Source organism: Procambarus clarkii, chromosome 64 (assembly GCF_040958095.1).
Source record: "Procambarus clarkii isolate CNS0578487 chromosome 64, FALCON_Pclarkii_2.0, whole genome shotgun sequence".
Lineage (NCBI taxonomy): Eukaryota > Metazoa > Arthropoda > Malacostraca > Decapoda > Cambaridae > Procambarus > Procambarus clarkii.
Window position 1 is genome coordinate 31,466,002 of NC_091213.1, and position 17,103 is coordinate 31,483,104.

Consider the following 17,103-nt stretch of genomic DNA (forward strand, 5'->3'; position numbering starts at 1 on the left):
AACTACCCCCGCATCTGACCAAGTTGGAGTTCCGTAAGTTGCAGAGGGAAGATCTTACTTTAACACCATTGTTTTTCCAGGCTGAGACTCAACCCGACAGTATTCCTGGGTTCTTCCTAGAGAACGACTTGCTCTACCGCAGATATAGACCCAGTAAACTGAAGGAGGAGGACGATTGGGCCAACACCGAACAACTTGTGATTCCCACCAGCCTGCGGCCCACTATTCTACACCTGGCCCATGGAGCATTCTCCCACTACGGCTTCAACAAGACGTACCATGGGATTCGTCAAGACTACTACTGGCCAGGTATGGTAAACAACGTCAAACAGTACGTAAAACAGTGTCATACATGTCAGATGGCAGGCAAACCGAACGTCTCCATTCCCAGAGCACCACTGATTCCCATACAGGTGCCTGCGGAACCTTTCCACAGACTCATAATAGACTGTGTTGGTCCTTTACCTCGGACCAGTTCAGGTAACGCCTACATCCTAACCATCCTGTGTCCTACCACCAGATTTCCCATAGCAGTTCCAGTGAAGAACATCACGGCTGCTACGGTTATCAAACATCTATTGAAGATCTTCACTCAATACGGATTTCCCAGGGAGATTCAAAGTGACTGTGGCACCAACTTCACCAGTGATCTCTTCAAAAGGACACTGGAGGAGTTCAACATCAAACAGGTATTGTCCAGCCCCTATCATCCTGCTTCACAGGGTTCTCTTGAACGTAGTCATCAGACCATCAAAGCACTCTTGAAAAAGTTTTGTAGTGAAACCTCAAAGGATTGGGATAAGCAGATTGACCTAATAATGTGTATTTTCAGAAGTCTCCCCAATGAGTCCCTAGGAGTATCTCCTTATGAGATGCTCTACGGCCGTAAGTGCCGTACTCCCCTTAAGGCTTTCAAAGACTCTCTCAGAGATGCCACCTTCAGTGAGCATCAGAATGTGCCCCAGTTTCTTCAAAACCTTCAGCACATTCTAGAGAGAGTCCACCGCTTTGCCCATGATAATCTATTGAAAGCCCAGGTGAGAATGAAGACTCATTACGACCAGACCAGCAAAGTAAGAAAATTCAAGCCGGGAGACTTCGTCCTTGCTTATTTCCCTATCCCAGGTTCACCTTTACAAAACAGATTTTCAGGACCCTACGGCGTCAAAGAGTGCAGAAACAACAACGCATACGTCATAGAGACTCCAGATAGGCGGCGGAAGACCCAGCTGTGCCACGTCAACCTCCTGAAGCAATATAATGGTACTCCTCCCACTGTCTTGACTAATTATTCCACATTCACAGAACCCTACATCCACAGTGAGACCATCCCGGCTTCTTCTCCCGAAAGCACTGACAAGGAGTCGGCGCTTTCTAATTCCAAAATCCTTAATGATCTTCCCAAATGCTTTCAGGATAATAATCGTGCTCCTATGCCCTCTTCTAATTCCACTCTCACCTCGTCAGATAAGCCCTTCATCCTCCATGTCGACGCCAATGGTACCGACGTGGGTGGTGTCGTGATGCAGCAACGAGGCGAGAAGAATACACCTGTCAGCGACTACTGCTACAAGGATCTACGGAACAATTGGCAAGGAGCTACTCTTCCTCATCCTGAAGCTTCAGCACTTCACTCCACACCTGAAAAGTGCTCGGTCCACCATCAATACGGACCACACCACCCTACACCTCCTGCAGCACGCCCACTTCTCATCTCAACATCTTCTACTATGGGCTTGCTAACTGCAGAAATTCAACCTGGAGACACGCTATACCAAGAGTCTGACAACATCTTAGCCCATGATCTCTCCAGAGTTTATGAAATAGAAGCAACTCCATCCATTACTCCACCACATAACGACGTACTTCTTCCAGAACCGCAGGCTTCGGGGGAGAGTTGTGACGATAATCTCCTTCAAGAGATTGAGCCTGCTCTTCCCTCCAAAATTACGTCTTCACAATTATATAAAAAGACTATGGAAGAAATGTCCAACAACGACAACAACACCAGCACCAGCAAGGCTTGCCAGGGTGAGCAGAAACGTATGCAACCAGCCACCTGTTCGAACTCCAACCACCAAACTACCCGTTGATCGCTACGACTCCGCTGATTGGTCGCCGGTCTGGCTGCACCTGCACTCGCCCCCAATACTACCTGATGTCTGGGGTCGCCCCAACATCAGTCCTCAGAATGTTCCGTGCTTTCGTAGCCAGCACTCCTCCCAGCTAGACGTTAGCGTGTACTGAGAGAGGTGGTGGCTTTAAGCCAATATTCCAGCACCTCCCACTTACCTTTTGTGTTGCACTTCTTGTTATTTTGCCTTAACGTAACTTTTCATTTTGTCATTTAAGTATTCTTATTATTTTGATTCATTGATTTTATTATACATATTTGTTTGTGCATTATTTTCATGTTTTGATTTATTTAACGTAATTAAAATTTCATTGTTAAAGTTTACTTGTGTTTTGTGTGTCTTCTCCTTACCTTACCACAGACGAAGTTCCAGTTTTTCTATTTTTTTTTATAACTATGTGACGAGGCCATACCCCTAGCCTTAAACAGCCGAACACCAACGCGTTACCGTCACAATATATATATATATATATATATATATATATATATATATATATATATATATATATATGTCGTACCTAATAGCCAGAACGCACTTCTCAGCCTACTATTCAAGGCCCGATTTGCCTAATAAGCCAAGTTTTCATGAATTAATGTTTTTTCGTCTACCTAACCTACCTAACCTAACCTAACCTAGCTTTTTTTGGCTACCTAACCTAACCTTACCTATAAATATAGGTTAGGTTAGGTTAGGTAGGGTTGGTTAGGTTCGGTCATATATCTACGTTAATTTTAACTCCAATAAAAAAAAATTGACCTCATACATAGAGAAAAGGGTTGCTTTATCATTTCATAAGAAAAAAATTATAGTAAATATATTAATTCATGAAAACTTGGCTTATTAGGCAAATCGGGCCTTGAATAGTAGGCTGAGAAGTGAGTTCTGGCTACTAGGTACGACATATATATATATATATATATATATATATATATATATATATATATATATATAAATTAACGTAGATATATGACCGAACCTAACCAACCCTACCTAACCTAACCTAACCTATATTTATAGGTAAGGTTAGGTTAGGTAGCCAAAAAAAGCTAGGTTAGGTTAGGTTAGGTAGGTTAGGTAGACGAAAACACATTAATTCATGAAAACTTGGCTTATTAGGCAAATCGGGCCTTGAATAGTAGGCTGAGAAGTGCGTTCTGGCTATTAGGTACGACATATATATATATATAATATATATATATATATATATATATATATATATATATATGTCGTACCTAGTAGCCAGAACGCTCTTCTCAGCCTACTATGCAAGGCCCAATTTGCCTAATAAGCCAAGTTTTCATGAATTAATTGTTTTTCGACTACCAAACCTACCTAACCTAACCTAACCTAACTTTTTCGGCTCCCTAACCTAACCTAACCTATAAAGATAGGTTAGGTTAGATTAGGTAGGGTTGGTTAGGTTAGGTCCTATATATATACGTTAATTTTAACTCCAATTAACAAAAAATGACCTCATACATAATGAAATGGGTAGCTTTATCATTTCATAAGAAAAAAATTAGAGAAAATTTATTAATTCAGGAAAACTTGGCTTATTAGGCAAATCGGGCCTTGCATAGTAGGCCGAGAAGTGCGTTCTGGCTACTAGGTACGACATATATATATATATATATATATATATATATATATATATATATATATATATATATATATATATGGAACCTAACCATATATATATATATATATATACATATATATATATATATATATATATATATATATATATATATATATATATATATATATATATAAGGCAAATCGGGCCTTGCATAGTAGGCTCAGAAGTGCGTTCTGGCTACTAGGTACGACATATATATATATATATATATATATATATATATATGTCGTACCTAGTAGCCAGAACGCACTTCTCAGCCTACTATGCAAGGCCCGATTGGCCTAATAAGCCAAGTTTTCCTGAATTAATATATTTTTTCTAATTTTTTTCTTATGAAATGATAAAGCTACCCATTTCATTATGTATGAGGTCAATTTTTTGTTATTGGAGATAAAATTAACGTAGATATATGACCGAACCTAACCAACCCTACCTAACCTAACCTAACCTATCTTTATAGGTTAGGTTAGGTAGCCAAAAAAGTTAGGTTAGGTTAGGTTAGGTAGGTTAGGTAGTCGAAAAACAATTAATTCATGAAAACTTGGCTTATTTGGCAAATCGGGCCTTGCATAGTAGGCTGAGAAGTGCGTTCTGGCTACTAGGTACGACATATATATATATATATATATATATATATATATATATATATATATATATATATATATATATATATATATACATATATATATATATATATATATATATATATATATATATATATATATATATATATATATATATATATATATGTATATATATATATATATATGTATATATATATATATATGTATATATATATGTATATATATATATATGTATATATATATATGTATATATATGTATATATATATATATATATATATATATATATATATATATATATATATATATATATATACATTTATATATACACAACACCTATACCTCCTATTAGACTATTTTACAGGAACTTCTTTTCCACAGCCCATAAAACGGAGGAAAGGGTCCTGAAAGATATTGTTAGTAGAAACGTTATCCCTACAGACAAAAATCAGAAGATTCAACTGACAATTTACTATAAAACCAAAAAAAACGGCCAGCCTACTCATGAGAAACTCTCCAGACACAAAGCAGAACGCTTCAAAAGAGACCAACGTCGTCTATGCCTTCAAATGCCCTCTTAGGGACTGTAAGTTTAAAAAAACTCAGTATATAGGCAAGACAACAACATCTCTTTCCAGGCGTTTAACGATGCATAAGCAACAGGGCTCCATTAAGGAACATATAGTCTCTTCCCACAACCAAACCATCACCAGAGAAATCTCAACAAACAACACAGAAATCATCGATAGATACAGCGATAGCAGGCGGCTTGACGTCTGCGAGGCACTACACATCAAGAAGTCAACACCAGCAATCAACAGCCAATTAATGCACAACTATATTCTACCCACTTCAAGACTCCGCTCCAATATAGAAGCATCAAGATATATGGGCCAATAAAAATAGGCCTTCTGCAGTTACCTACCTCTAATACCCATTGTTTCGTGTTCTGTCTTGTGTAAAAAGTTTATTTTCCCCTCATCCAAAACTATTGTAACATGTCACGTCACCCAAATGTAGGTATAAAAACTCGAAGATGTTTAAGCTCTATTCAGTTAAAGTTGTGTGTGTGTGTGTGTGTAAACTAAAGTCTTTGAAAATGTAATAAGTTTTACGAAACGTGCTCAAGTGTCGTGTCAGACTAGAAATAAAAATGAATTTTGGAGAATTGATTTTTGAATTACCATCAACAGTGAAAAGAAAAGTAAGAAAGATCGGGAAAATTCGTGTTAGAATTATTAAATTATTAATCTTACTTTTTCGGTCATATTTAATAATATATGTCTACAGGAAAGACTGCTACCAAAATATACTAATATATATATATATATATATATATATATATATATATATATATATATATATATATATATATATATATATATATATATATATATATATATATATATATATATATATATATATATATATATATATATATATATATATATATATATATATATATATATAATTCTAACACGCATCTTCACAATATTTCTTACATTTTTCTTCACTGTCGAGGGTAATTGAAGAATTTACTTTCCAAAATAAATTTTTTACATTTATATTTTTGGTCTGATGCCTAAAAGTGTTTCGAAAGGGCTTTTTACATTTTCAAAGACTGGTGTACACATGTCATATATCACGGTTATATTCGTTTTGAGTGAGGTGATATGACACAAATGTTTTAGGTGAGGTGATATGACACAAATATTTTGAGTGAGGTGATATGACACAAATGTTTTGAGTGAGGTGATATGACACAAATATTTTGAGTGAGGTGATATGACACAAATGTTTTGAGTGAGGTGATATGACACAAATGTTTTGGGTGAGGTGACAGAACACGAATTAATTGGTATCGAGACCGAACCTGAGAGTACTACCAGGTCCTCTGAGGTAAACACAGGCTCTTTACCTTGCACTCTCTGGCTCGTGGATCTAATTTACGACTCTTTCCTCATGACATTCCCCGAGGGAAACGATTTGGCGTTATCAGTCAGGTTAAGGACCGTTCGAGCTGGTCAACACTGGATGGATGGCCTCTTGGCTAATAGCGGGTTAAACCTAGGATGCACCGAGGCTTTTTGAAGAGACTATTTTACTTATATTTTACTATTATATTTTATTTTAGACTTTTATTTTATTCATTTTTTATAGATTATTTTTTTATATTTTATTTTATTTTAGACTATTTTATTTTATTTATTTTTTTATAGATTATTTTTTTATATTTTATTTTATTTTATTTTATTCACATAGAAGAGTTGTTACATTCTTGTAGAGCCACTAGCAGGCGTGGCCTGTCAGGCGGGTCCTTAATACTAATATTGACCGGAATATGACCCGCCAAATCGTTTAACAACCAGGTACCCATTTACTGCTGAGTGAAGAGAGGCTACAGTTAAGGATTGGCGCTTAGTTACTGCTCCCCGGCGAGGATTCGAACTCAGGCCACAACGTTCGCGAAGCGCGAGACGAGTGTGTTACTACTGCGCAATGAGGACTGCATTCAAACAGCTCAACAGTCTACATCGTCTGCTCACAACTGTAGGACTCAGGTTCAGTTCCCTGGCAGTACAGAGAAGGTTGGGCACGTTTTTCCAAACGACGCTTGTATCTACCAATTGCAAGAAGTATGCACCCGGACGTTGGGCCACTTTTACAGGTTGGGCCACTGTTGCAGGTTGGGCCACTGTTGCAGGTTGGACCACTGTTGCAGGTTGGGCCACTGTTGCAGGTTGGACCACTGTTGCAGGTTGGGCCACTGTTGCAGGTTGAACTACTGTTGCAGGTTGGGCCACTGTTGCAGGTTGGACCACTGTTGCAGGTTGGGCCACTGTTGCAGGTTGAACTACTGTTGCAGGTTGGGCCACTGTTGCAGGTTGAACTACTGTTGCAGGTTGGGCCACTGTTGCAGGTTGGACCATTGTTGCAGGTTGGGCCACTGTTGCAGGTTGGGCCACTGTTGCAGGTTGAACTACTGTTGCAGGTTGGGCCACTGTTGCAGGTTGAACTACTGTTGTAGGTTGGGCCACTGTTGCAGGTTGGGCCACTGTTGCAGGTTGAACTACTGTTGCAGGTTGGGCCACTGTTGCAGGTTGAACTACTGTTGTAGGTTGGGCCACTGTTGCAGGTTGGACCATTTTTGCAGGTTGGGCCACTGTTGCAGGTTGGCCACTGTTGCAGGTTGGGCCACTGTTGCAGGTTGAACTACTGTTGCAGGTTGGGCCACTGTTGCAGGTTGAACTACTGTTGTAGGTTGGGCCACTGTTGCAGGTTGAACTACTGTTGCAGGTTGGGCCACTGTTGCAGGTTGAACTACTGTTGCAGGTTGGGCCACTGTTGCAGGTTGAACTACTGTTGCAGGTTGGGCCACTGTTGCAGGTTGAACTACTGTTGTAGGTTGGGCCACTGTTGCAGGTTGAACTACTGTTGAAGGTTGGGCCACTGTTGCAGGTTGGGCCACTGTTGCAGGTTGAACTACTGTTGTAGGTTGAACTACTGTTGGAAGTTGAACTACTGTTGCAGGTTGGGCCACTGTTGCAGGTTGAACTACTGTTGCAGGTTGAACTACTGTTGCAGGTTGAACTACTGTTGCAGGTTGGGCCACTGTTGCAGGTTGAACTACTGTTGCAGGTTGAACTACTGTTGCAGGTTGAACTACTGTTGCAGGTTGGGCCACTGTTGCAGGTTGAACTACTGTTGCAGGTTGAACTACTGTTGCAGGTTGGGCCACTGTTGCAGGTTGGACCACTGTTGCAGGTTGAACTACTGTTGTGGGTTGGGCCACTGTTGCAGGTTGGGCCACTGTTGCAGGTTGAACTAATGTTGCAGGTTGGGCCACTGTTGCAGGTTGGGCCACTGTTGCAGGTTGAACTACTGTTGCAGGTTGGGCCACTGTTGCAGGTTGAACTACTGTTGCAGGTTGGGCCACTGTTGCAGGTTGGACCACTGTTGCAGGTTGGGCCACTGTTGCAGGTTGAACTACTGTTGCAGGCTGGGCCACTGTTGCAGGTTGAACTACTGTTGCAGGTTGGGCCACTGTTGCAGGTTGAACTACTGTTGTAGGTTGGGCCACTGTTGCAGGTTGGGCCACTGTTGCAGGTTGAACTACTGTTGTAAGTTGGGCCACTGTTGCAGGTTGGGCCACTGTTGCAGGTTGAACTACTGTTGCAGGTTGGGCCACTGTTGTAGGTTGGGCCACTGTTGCAGGTTGAACTACTGTTGAAGGTTGGGCCACTGTTGCAGGTTGGGCCACTGTTGCAGGTTGAACTACTGTTGTAGGTTGAACTACTGTTGGAAGTTGAACTACTGTTGCAGGTTGGGCCACTGTTGCAGGTTGAACTACTGTTGCAGGTTGAACTACTGTTGCAGGTTGAACTACTGTTGCAGGTTGGGCCACTGTTGCAGGTTGAACTACTGTTGCAGGTTGAACTACTGTTGCAGGTTGAACTACTGTTGCAGGTTGGGCCACTGTTGCAGGTTGAACTACTGTTGCAGGTTGAACTACTGTTGCAGGTTGGGCCACTGTTGCAGGTTGGACCACTGTTGCAGGTTGAACTACTGTTGTGGGTTGGGCCACTGTTGCAGGTTGGGCCACTGTTGCAGGTTGAACTAATGTTGCAGGTTGGGCCACTGTTGCAGGTTGGGCCACTGTTGCAGGTTGAACTACTGTTGCAGGTTGGGCCACTGTTGCAGGTTGAACTACTGTTGCAGGTTGGGCCACTGTTGCAGGTTGGACCACTGTTGCAGGTTGGGCCACTGTTGCAGGTTGAACTACTGTTGCAGGCTGGGCCACTGTTGCAGGTTGAACTACTGTTGCAGGTTGGGCCACTGTTGCAGGTTGAACTACTGTTGTAGGTTGGGCCACTGTTGCAGGTTGGGCCACTGTTGCAGGTTGAACTACTGTTGTAAGTTGGGCCACTGTTGCAGGTTGGGCCACTGTTGCAGGTTGAACTACTGTTGCAGGTTGGGCCACTGTTGTAGGTTGGGCCACTGTTGCAGGTTGAACTACTGTTGTAGGTTGGGCCATTGTTGCAGGTTGGGCCACTGTTGCAGGTTGGGCCACTGTTGCAGGTTGGGCCACTGTTGCAGGTTGAACTACTGTTGCAGGTTGGGCCACTGTTGCAGGTTGGGCCACTGTTGCAGGTTGAACTACTGTTGCAGGTTGGGCCACTGTTGCAGGTTGGGCCACTGTTGCAGTATGAACTACTGTTGCAGGTTGGGCCACTGTTGCAGGTTGGGCCACTGTTGCAGGTTGAACTACTGTTGTAGGTTGGGCCACTGTTGCAGGTTGGACCACTGTTGCAGGTTGGGCCACAGTTGCAGGTTGAACTACTGTTGCAGGTTGGGCCACTGTTGCAGGTTGAACTACTGTTGCAGGTTGGGCCACTGTTGCAGGTTGGGCCACTGTTGCAGGTTGAACTACTGTTGTAAGTTGGGCCACTGTTGCAGGTTGGGCCACTGTTGCAGGTTGAACTACTGTTGCAGGTTGGGCCACTGTTGTAGGTTGGGCCACTGTTGCAGGTTGAACTACTGTTGTAGGTTGGGCCATTGTTGCAGGTTGGGCCACTGTTGCAGGTTGGGCCACTGTTGCAGGTTGGGCCACTGTTGCAGGTTGGGCCACTGTTGCAGGTTGAACTACTGTTGCAGGTTGGGCCACTGTTGCAGGTTGGGCCACTGTTGCAGGTTGAACTACTGTTGCAGGTTGGGCCACTGTTGCAGGTTGGGCCACTGTTGCAGTATGAACTACTGTTGCAGGTTGGGCCACTGTTGCAGGTTGGGCCACTGTTGCAGGTTGAACTACTGTTGTAGGTTGGGCCACTGTTGCAGGTTGGACCACTGTTGCAGGTTGGGCCACAGTTGCAGGTTGAACTACTGTTGCAGGTTGGGCCACTGTTGCAGGTTGAACTACTGTTGCAGGTTGGGCCACTGTTGCAGGTTGGGCCACTGTTGCAGGTGGCACACTTGGAAAAGTCAATATAACTGGCCTAGAGGAAGTTGATAACCTTATTACACTTAAATTGACTTCCCGTTCCAAACACCAGCTATAACAGTGAGTCACCAAACAGCTGACATACTCTCACGAAGTAGACATTATATCCTCCCACTGTGCTCTATCCTCCCACTGTGTTCTATCCTCCCACTCTGCTCTATCCTCCCACTCTGCTCTATCCTCCCACTGTGTTCTATCCTCCCACTCTGCTCTATCCTCCCACTCTGCTCTATCCTCCCACTCTGCTCTATCCTCCCACTCTGCTCTATCCTCCAACTCTGCTCTATCCTCCCACTCTGCTCTAGCCTCCCACTCTGCTCTATCCTCCCACTCTGCTCTATCCTCCCACTCTGCTCTATCCTCCCACTCTGCTCTATCCTCCCACTCTGCTCTAGCCTCCCACTCTGCTCTATCCTGCCACTCTGCTCTAGCCTCCCACTCTGCTCTATCCTCCCACTCTGCTCTATCCTCCCACTCTGCTCTAGCCTCCCACTCTGCTCTATCCTCCCACTCTGCTCTATCCTCCCACTCTGCTCTATCCTCCCACTCTGCTCTATCCTCCCACTCTGCTCTATACTCCCACTCTGCTCTATCCTCCCACTCTGCTCTATCCTCCCACTCTGCTCTATCCTCCCACTCTGCTCTATCCTCCCACTCTGCTCTATCCTCCCACTGTTTTCTATCCTCCCACTCTGCTCTATCCTCCCACTCTGCTCTATCCTCCCACTGTGTTCTATCCTCCCACTCTGCTCTATCCTCCCACTCTGCTCTATCCTCTCATTCTGCTCTATCCCCCCACTCTGCTCTATCCTCCCACTCTTCTCTATCCTCCCACTCTGCTCTATCCTCCCACTCTGCTCTATCCTCCCACTCTGCTCTATCCTCCCACTCTGCTCTATCCTCCCACTCTGCTCTATCCTCCCACTCTGCTCTATCCTCCCACTCTGCTCTATCCTCCCACTCTGCTCTATCCTCCCACTCTGCTCTATCCTCCCACTCTGCTCTATCCTCCCACTCTGCTCTATCCTCCCACTGTGTTCTATCCTCCCACTCTGCTCTATCCTCCCACTCTGCTCTATCCTCCCACTGTGTTCTATCCTCCCACTCTGCTCTATCCTCCCACTCTGCTCTATCCTCTCATTCTGCTCTATCCTCCCACTCTGCTCTATCCTCCCACTCTTCTCTATCCTCCCACTCTGCTCTATCCTCCCACTCTGCTCTATCCTCCCACTGTGTTCTATCCTCCCACTCTGCTCTATCCTCCCACTCTGCTCTAGCCTCCCACTCTGCTCTAGCCTCCCACCTCCCACTCTGCTCTAGCCTCCCACTCTGCTCTATCCTCTCATTCTGCTCTATCCTCCTACTCTGCTCTATCCTCCCACTCTGCTCTATCCTCCCACTCTGCTCTATCCTCCCACTATGCTCTATCCTCCCACTCTGCTCTATCCTCCCACTCTGCTCTATCCTCCCACTCTGCTCTATCCTCCCACTCTGCTCTATCCTCCCACTCTGCTCTAGCCTCCCACTCTGCTCTATCCTCCCACTCTGATCTAGCCTCCCACTCTGCTCTATCCTCCCACTCTGCTCTATCCTCCCACTCTGCTCTATCCTCCCAATCTGCTCTATCCTCCCACTCTGCTCTATCCTGCCACTCTGCTCTAGCCTCCCACTCTGCTCTATCCTCCCACTCTGCTCTATCCTCCCACTCTGCTCTATCCTCCCACTCTGCTCTATCCTCCCACTCTGCTCTATCCTCCCACTCTGCTCTAGCCTCCCACTCTGCTCTATCCTCCCACTCTGCTCTATCCTCCCACTCTGCTCTATCCTCCCACTCTGCTCTATCCTCCCACTCTGCTCTATCCTCCCACTCTGCTCTATCCTCCCACTCTGCTCTATCCTCCCACTCTGCTCTATCCTCCCACTCTGCTCTATCCTTCCACTCTGCTCTATCCTCCCACTCTGCTCTAGCCTCCCACTCTGCTCTATCCTCCCACTCTGCTCTATCCTCCCACTCTGCTCTAGCCTCCCACTCTGCTCTATCCTCCCACTCTGCTCTATCCTCCCACTCTGCTCTAGCCTCCCACTCTGCTCTATCCTCCCACTCTGCTCTAGCCTCCCACTCGGCTCTATCCTCCCACTCTGCTCTATCCTCCCACTCTGCTCTATCCTCCCACTCTGCTCTAGCCTCCCACTCTGCTCTATCCTCCCACTCTACTCTATCCTCCCACTCTGCTCTATCCTCCCACTCTGCTCTATCCTCCCACTCTGCTCTATCCTCCCACTGTGTTCTATCCTCCCACTCTGCTCTATCCTCCCACTCTGCTCTAGCCTCCCACTCTGCTCTATCCTCCCACTCTGCTCTATCCTCCCACTCTGCTCTAGCCTCCCACTCTGCTCTATCCTCCCACTCTGCTCTATCCTCCCACTCTGCTCTATCCTCCCACTCTGCTCTTATAGACTAACTTGCCAAGGTATTATTATCTAACTTATAGTAATAACAGCCCCAAGTACACAGGGGTGGGCCACACCTTACTTCTATGAGAGATGTGGAAGTAAAGTGTAGACCAGTAGTCAGCGGTAAGGATCTGCAACACTCACCCAACAGAGGAGTGTTAATCGTACATTTAATTGTGTTAATTTTTTAACCAAAGTACATTTATATACATTTATACAAAGGAAACATTTAACCAAAGGAACATTTACATTTAATCTTTAACCAAAGGAAACATGGGATTTAAATCAAGTCCACGTGTCTGCTTTGGCAAACTTTGGGCAGAGTTTGAGAATATCTTCTAATATCCATAAGTGCATGAAATAGTTTAAAAATTAAAGTACCTCATAATATTTGGCCTTAATATATTTTATTAATATAGTGTTATAAAGTGTGTCACAGCTTTTGTGAAGAGTATACAACTTTAGTGGTCACTGGTCCTCAGCAGTAGTTACAAGCCTAATAAACAAAATTCCAGTCTAATAATTAAAATGTCACACTGTCAGCTGCCCTTACCCATAGTTCTCAGTTCATTACACTGCACTATTCATGATATTAGTAGTGCTTTGTGTAAGCATAAGAATACCTAAGTTTATAGGCCAATTGTAAGTCTATTCCATGTAGCTTTAGTTGATTTGTCTGCATCAGTATTTAACAATATCAATATGAGGCTTGTTCCATAGCATGGTGATTCTCTTCATTAATAATATTATGTTTAAAAGATTTCACAGCACTAATAGTAACTGTTTTATATATTTGTTTGTAAGTCCTTGAAGAGCTGACTTCGAATTACATGAAGTTTCTTATGTATTTTGTAGCTAATTGTATATGTATGTGGTAGCTAATTGTAGTGCAGCTAACTCAGTGTATATAGTGATTACCCCGTTCTTTAGTCTTACACTAGTTGCCTATCGCTCCATCATTATCCTGCAAAAAACTGAACTACAACAAATTCTTTATTCAGACAACACACATCCATCCCTTCTGTTGACATCTGTAAACATACTAAACAAACCCTCACTCCACACACTCGTGTGTGTTGTTTACACTTACAAGGCCTAATTCTTCAATATCAACCCTAACTGGAAACTTTTTCCAAAAGGATGTATTAAACGTATGAATATCACACCAGAAATAAGTATGTATTTGATATTCCCGGAGTCAGATTAAACTTATATAATCACGTCATACAAATAAAGAAACCCAATTTATGAAGTTCGGTCTCTGAGAAATTAAAAATTTGCTCAGCCTATTCTTTATTCCAAAGTAAAAGTATTTAAGTTACTCACCATTGGATCCCACTTTTTAATACTAACTCAGCTTGTATATTACTTTCTATAAATATAGCTGGATGTATATTCTTATCTCACTCAGATATTGTTGTATTCAGTAATTATTTCAAATACCAAAGTACTCCAGTTCATCGAATTACAGATACATAAAGCACATTGCATCTACATAAACTCTCCCTGCACTTCCATGAAGAAACTTACACGTCATAACGTTACTTGCATGTACACAATTACTTGTAGCAACACTTCACCTTAACAAATGCTGGTGCTGTGTGCATAGTGCAGTACATGTTCTGGTGGTTATATAGATGGGAAAAATCACGATCAATCCACTAAGCTCTTGTGTCTCTCCGGTAAAGGCTTATCAATATTTTCTTCACACAGTGAATGGTTCACAAATCTCTGGCAGCAACTGTGTCGCTGCAGTCATGTGTGTGTCGCTGCAGTCATGTGTGTGTCGCTGCAGTCATGTGTGTGTCGCTGCAGTCATCTGTGTGTCGCTGCAGTCATGTGTGTGTCGCTGCAGTCATGTGTGTGTCGCTGCAGTCATCTGTGTGCCTCTGCAGTCATGTGTGTGTCGCTGCAGTCATGTGTGTGTCGCTGCAGTCATGTGTGTGTCTCTGCAGTCATGTTTGTGTCGCTGCAGTCATGTGTGTGTCGCTGCAGTCATGTGTGTGTCGCTGTAGTCATGTGTGTGTCGCTGCAGTAATGTGTGTGTCGCTGCAGTCATGTGTGTCGCTGCAGTCATGTGTGTGTCACAGCAGTCATGTGTGTGTCGCTGTAGTCGTGTGTGTCGCTGCAGTCATGTGTGTGTCGCTTCAGTCATGTGTGTGTCGCTGCAGTCATGTGTGTGTCGCTGCAGTCATGTGTGTGTCGCTGTAGTCATGTGTGTGTCGCTGCAGTCATGTGTGTGTCGCTGCACTCATGTGTGTGTCGCTGTAGTCATGTGTGTGTCGCTGCAGGCATGTGTGTGTCGCTGCAGTCATGTGTGTGTCGCTGTAGTCATGTGTGTGTCGCTGCAGTCATCTGTTTGTCGCTGCAGTCATGTGTGTGTCGCTGCAGTCATGTGTGTGTCGCTGTAGTCATGTGTGTGTCGCTGCAGACATGTGTGTGTCGCTGCAGTCATGTGTGTGTCGCTGTAGTCATGTGTGTGTCGCTGCAGTCATCTGTTTGTCGCTGCAGTCATGTGTGTGTCGCTGCAGTCATGTGTGTGTCGCTGCAGACATGTGTGTGTCGCTGCAGTCATGTGTGTGTCGCTGTAGTCATGTGTGTGTCGCTGCAGTCATCTGTTTGTCGCTGCAGTCATGTGTGTGTCGCTGCAGTCATGTGTGTGTCGCTGTAGTCATGTGTGTGTCGCTGCAGTCATCTGTTTGTCGCTGCAGTCATGTGTGTGTCGCTGCAGTCATGTGTGTGTCGCTGCAGTCATGTGTGTGTCGCTGTAGTCATGTGTGTGTCGCTGCAGTCATGTGTGTGTCGCTGCAGTCATGTGTGTGTCGCTGCAGTCATGTGTGTGTCGCTGCAGTCATGTGTGTGTCGCGTCAGTCATGTGTGTGTCGCTGTAGTCATGTGTGTGTCGCTGCAGTCATGTGTGTGTCGCTGTAGTCATGTGTGTGTCGCTGCAGTCATGTGTGTGTCGCTGCAGTCATGTGTGTGTCGCTGCAGTCATGTGTGTGTCGCTGCAGTCATGTGTGTGTCGCTGCAGTCATGTGTGTGTCGCTGCAGTTATGTGTGTGTCGCTGTAGTCATGTGTGTGTCACTGCAGTCATGTGTGTGTCGCTGTAGTCATGTGTGTGTCGCTGCAGTCATGTGTGTGTCGCTGCAGTCATGTGTGTGTCGCTGCAGTCATGTGTGTGTCGCTGCAGTCATGTGTGTGTCGCTGCAGTCATGTGTGTGTCGCTGCAGTTATGTGTGTGTCGCTGCAGTCATGTGTGTGTCGCTGCAGACATGTGTGTGTCGCTGCAGTCATGTGTGTGTCGCTGCAGACATGTGTGTGTCGCTGCAGTCACGTGTGTGTCGCTGCAGTCATGTGTGTGTCGCTGTAGTCATGTGTGTGTTGCTGTAGTCACGTGTGTGTCGCTGCAGTCATGTGTGTGTCGCTGTAGTCATGTGTGTGTCGCTGCAGTCATGTGTGTGTCGTTGTAGTCATGTGTGTGTCGCTGCAGTCATGTGTGTGTGTCGCTGCAGTCATGTGTGTGTCGCTGCAGTCATGTGTGTGTCGCTGCAGTCATGTGTGTGTCGCTGCAGTTATGTGTGTGTCGCTGCAGTCATGTGTGTGTCGCTGCAGTCATGTGTGTGTCGCTGCAGTCATGTGTGTGTCGCTGCAGTCATGTGTGTGTCGCTGCAATCATGTGCGTGTCGCTGCAGTCATGTGTGTGTCGCTGCAGTCATGTGTGTGTCGCTGTAGTCATGTGTGTGTCGCTGCAGTCATGTGTGTGTCGCTGCAGTCATGTGTGTGTCGCTGCAGTCATGTGTGTGTCGCTGCAGTCATGTGTGTGTCGCTGCAGTCATGTGTGTGTCGCTGTAGTCATGTGTGTGTCGTTGCAGTCATGTGTGTGTCGCTGCAGTCACGTGTGTGTCGCTGCAGTCATGTGTGTGTCGCTGCAGTCATGTGTGTGTCGCTGCAGTCATGTGTGTGTCGCTGCAGTCATGTGTGTGTCGCTGCAGTCATGTGTGTGTCGCTGCAGTCATCTGTGTGTCGCTGCAGTCATGTGTGTGTCGCTGCAGTCATGTGTGTGTCGCTGCAGTCATGTGTGTGTCGCTGCAGTCATGTGTGTGTCGCTGCAGTCATGTGTGTGTCGCTGCAGTCATGTGTGTGTCGCTGCAGTCATATGTGTGTCGCTGCAGTCATGTGTGTGTCGCTGCAGTCATGTGTGTGTCGCTGCAGTCATGTGTGTGTCGCTGCAGTCATGTGTGTGTCGCTGCAGTCATGTGTGTGTCGCAGCAGTCATGTGTGTGTCGCTGCAGTT

At 44.9% G+C, this 17,103-nt stretch overlaps 1 protein-coding gene across 1 annotated transcript; it reads right to left on the bottom strand.

The window, feature by feature from the left end:
- Positions 1-7,462: 7,462 nt before the first annotated feature.
- LOC138354837 (calphotin-like) lies at positions 7,463-14,345 on the bottom strand. Its single transcript, XM_069309338.1, has 3 exons — positions 14,339-14,345; positions 14,135-14,192; positions 7,463-10,349 (listed from the first exon to the last, which is right to left on the bottom strand). The coding sequence occupies exons 1-3, from the start codon at positions 14,343-14,345 to the stop codon at positions 7,463-7,465; spliced, it is 2,952 nt and encodes a 983-aa protein (XP_069165439.1).
- Between the last annotated feature and the right edge of the window lie 2,758 nt (positions 14,346-17,103).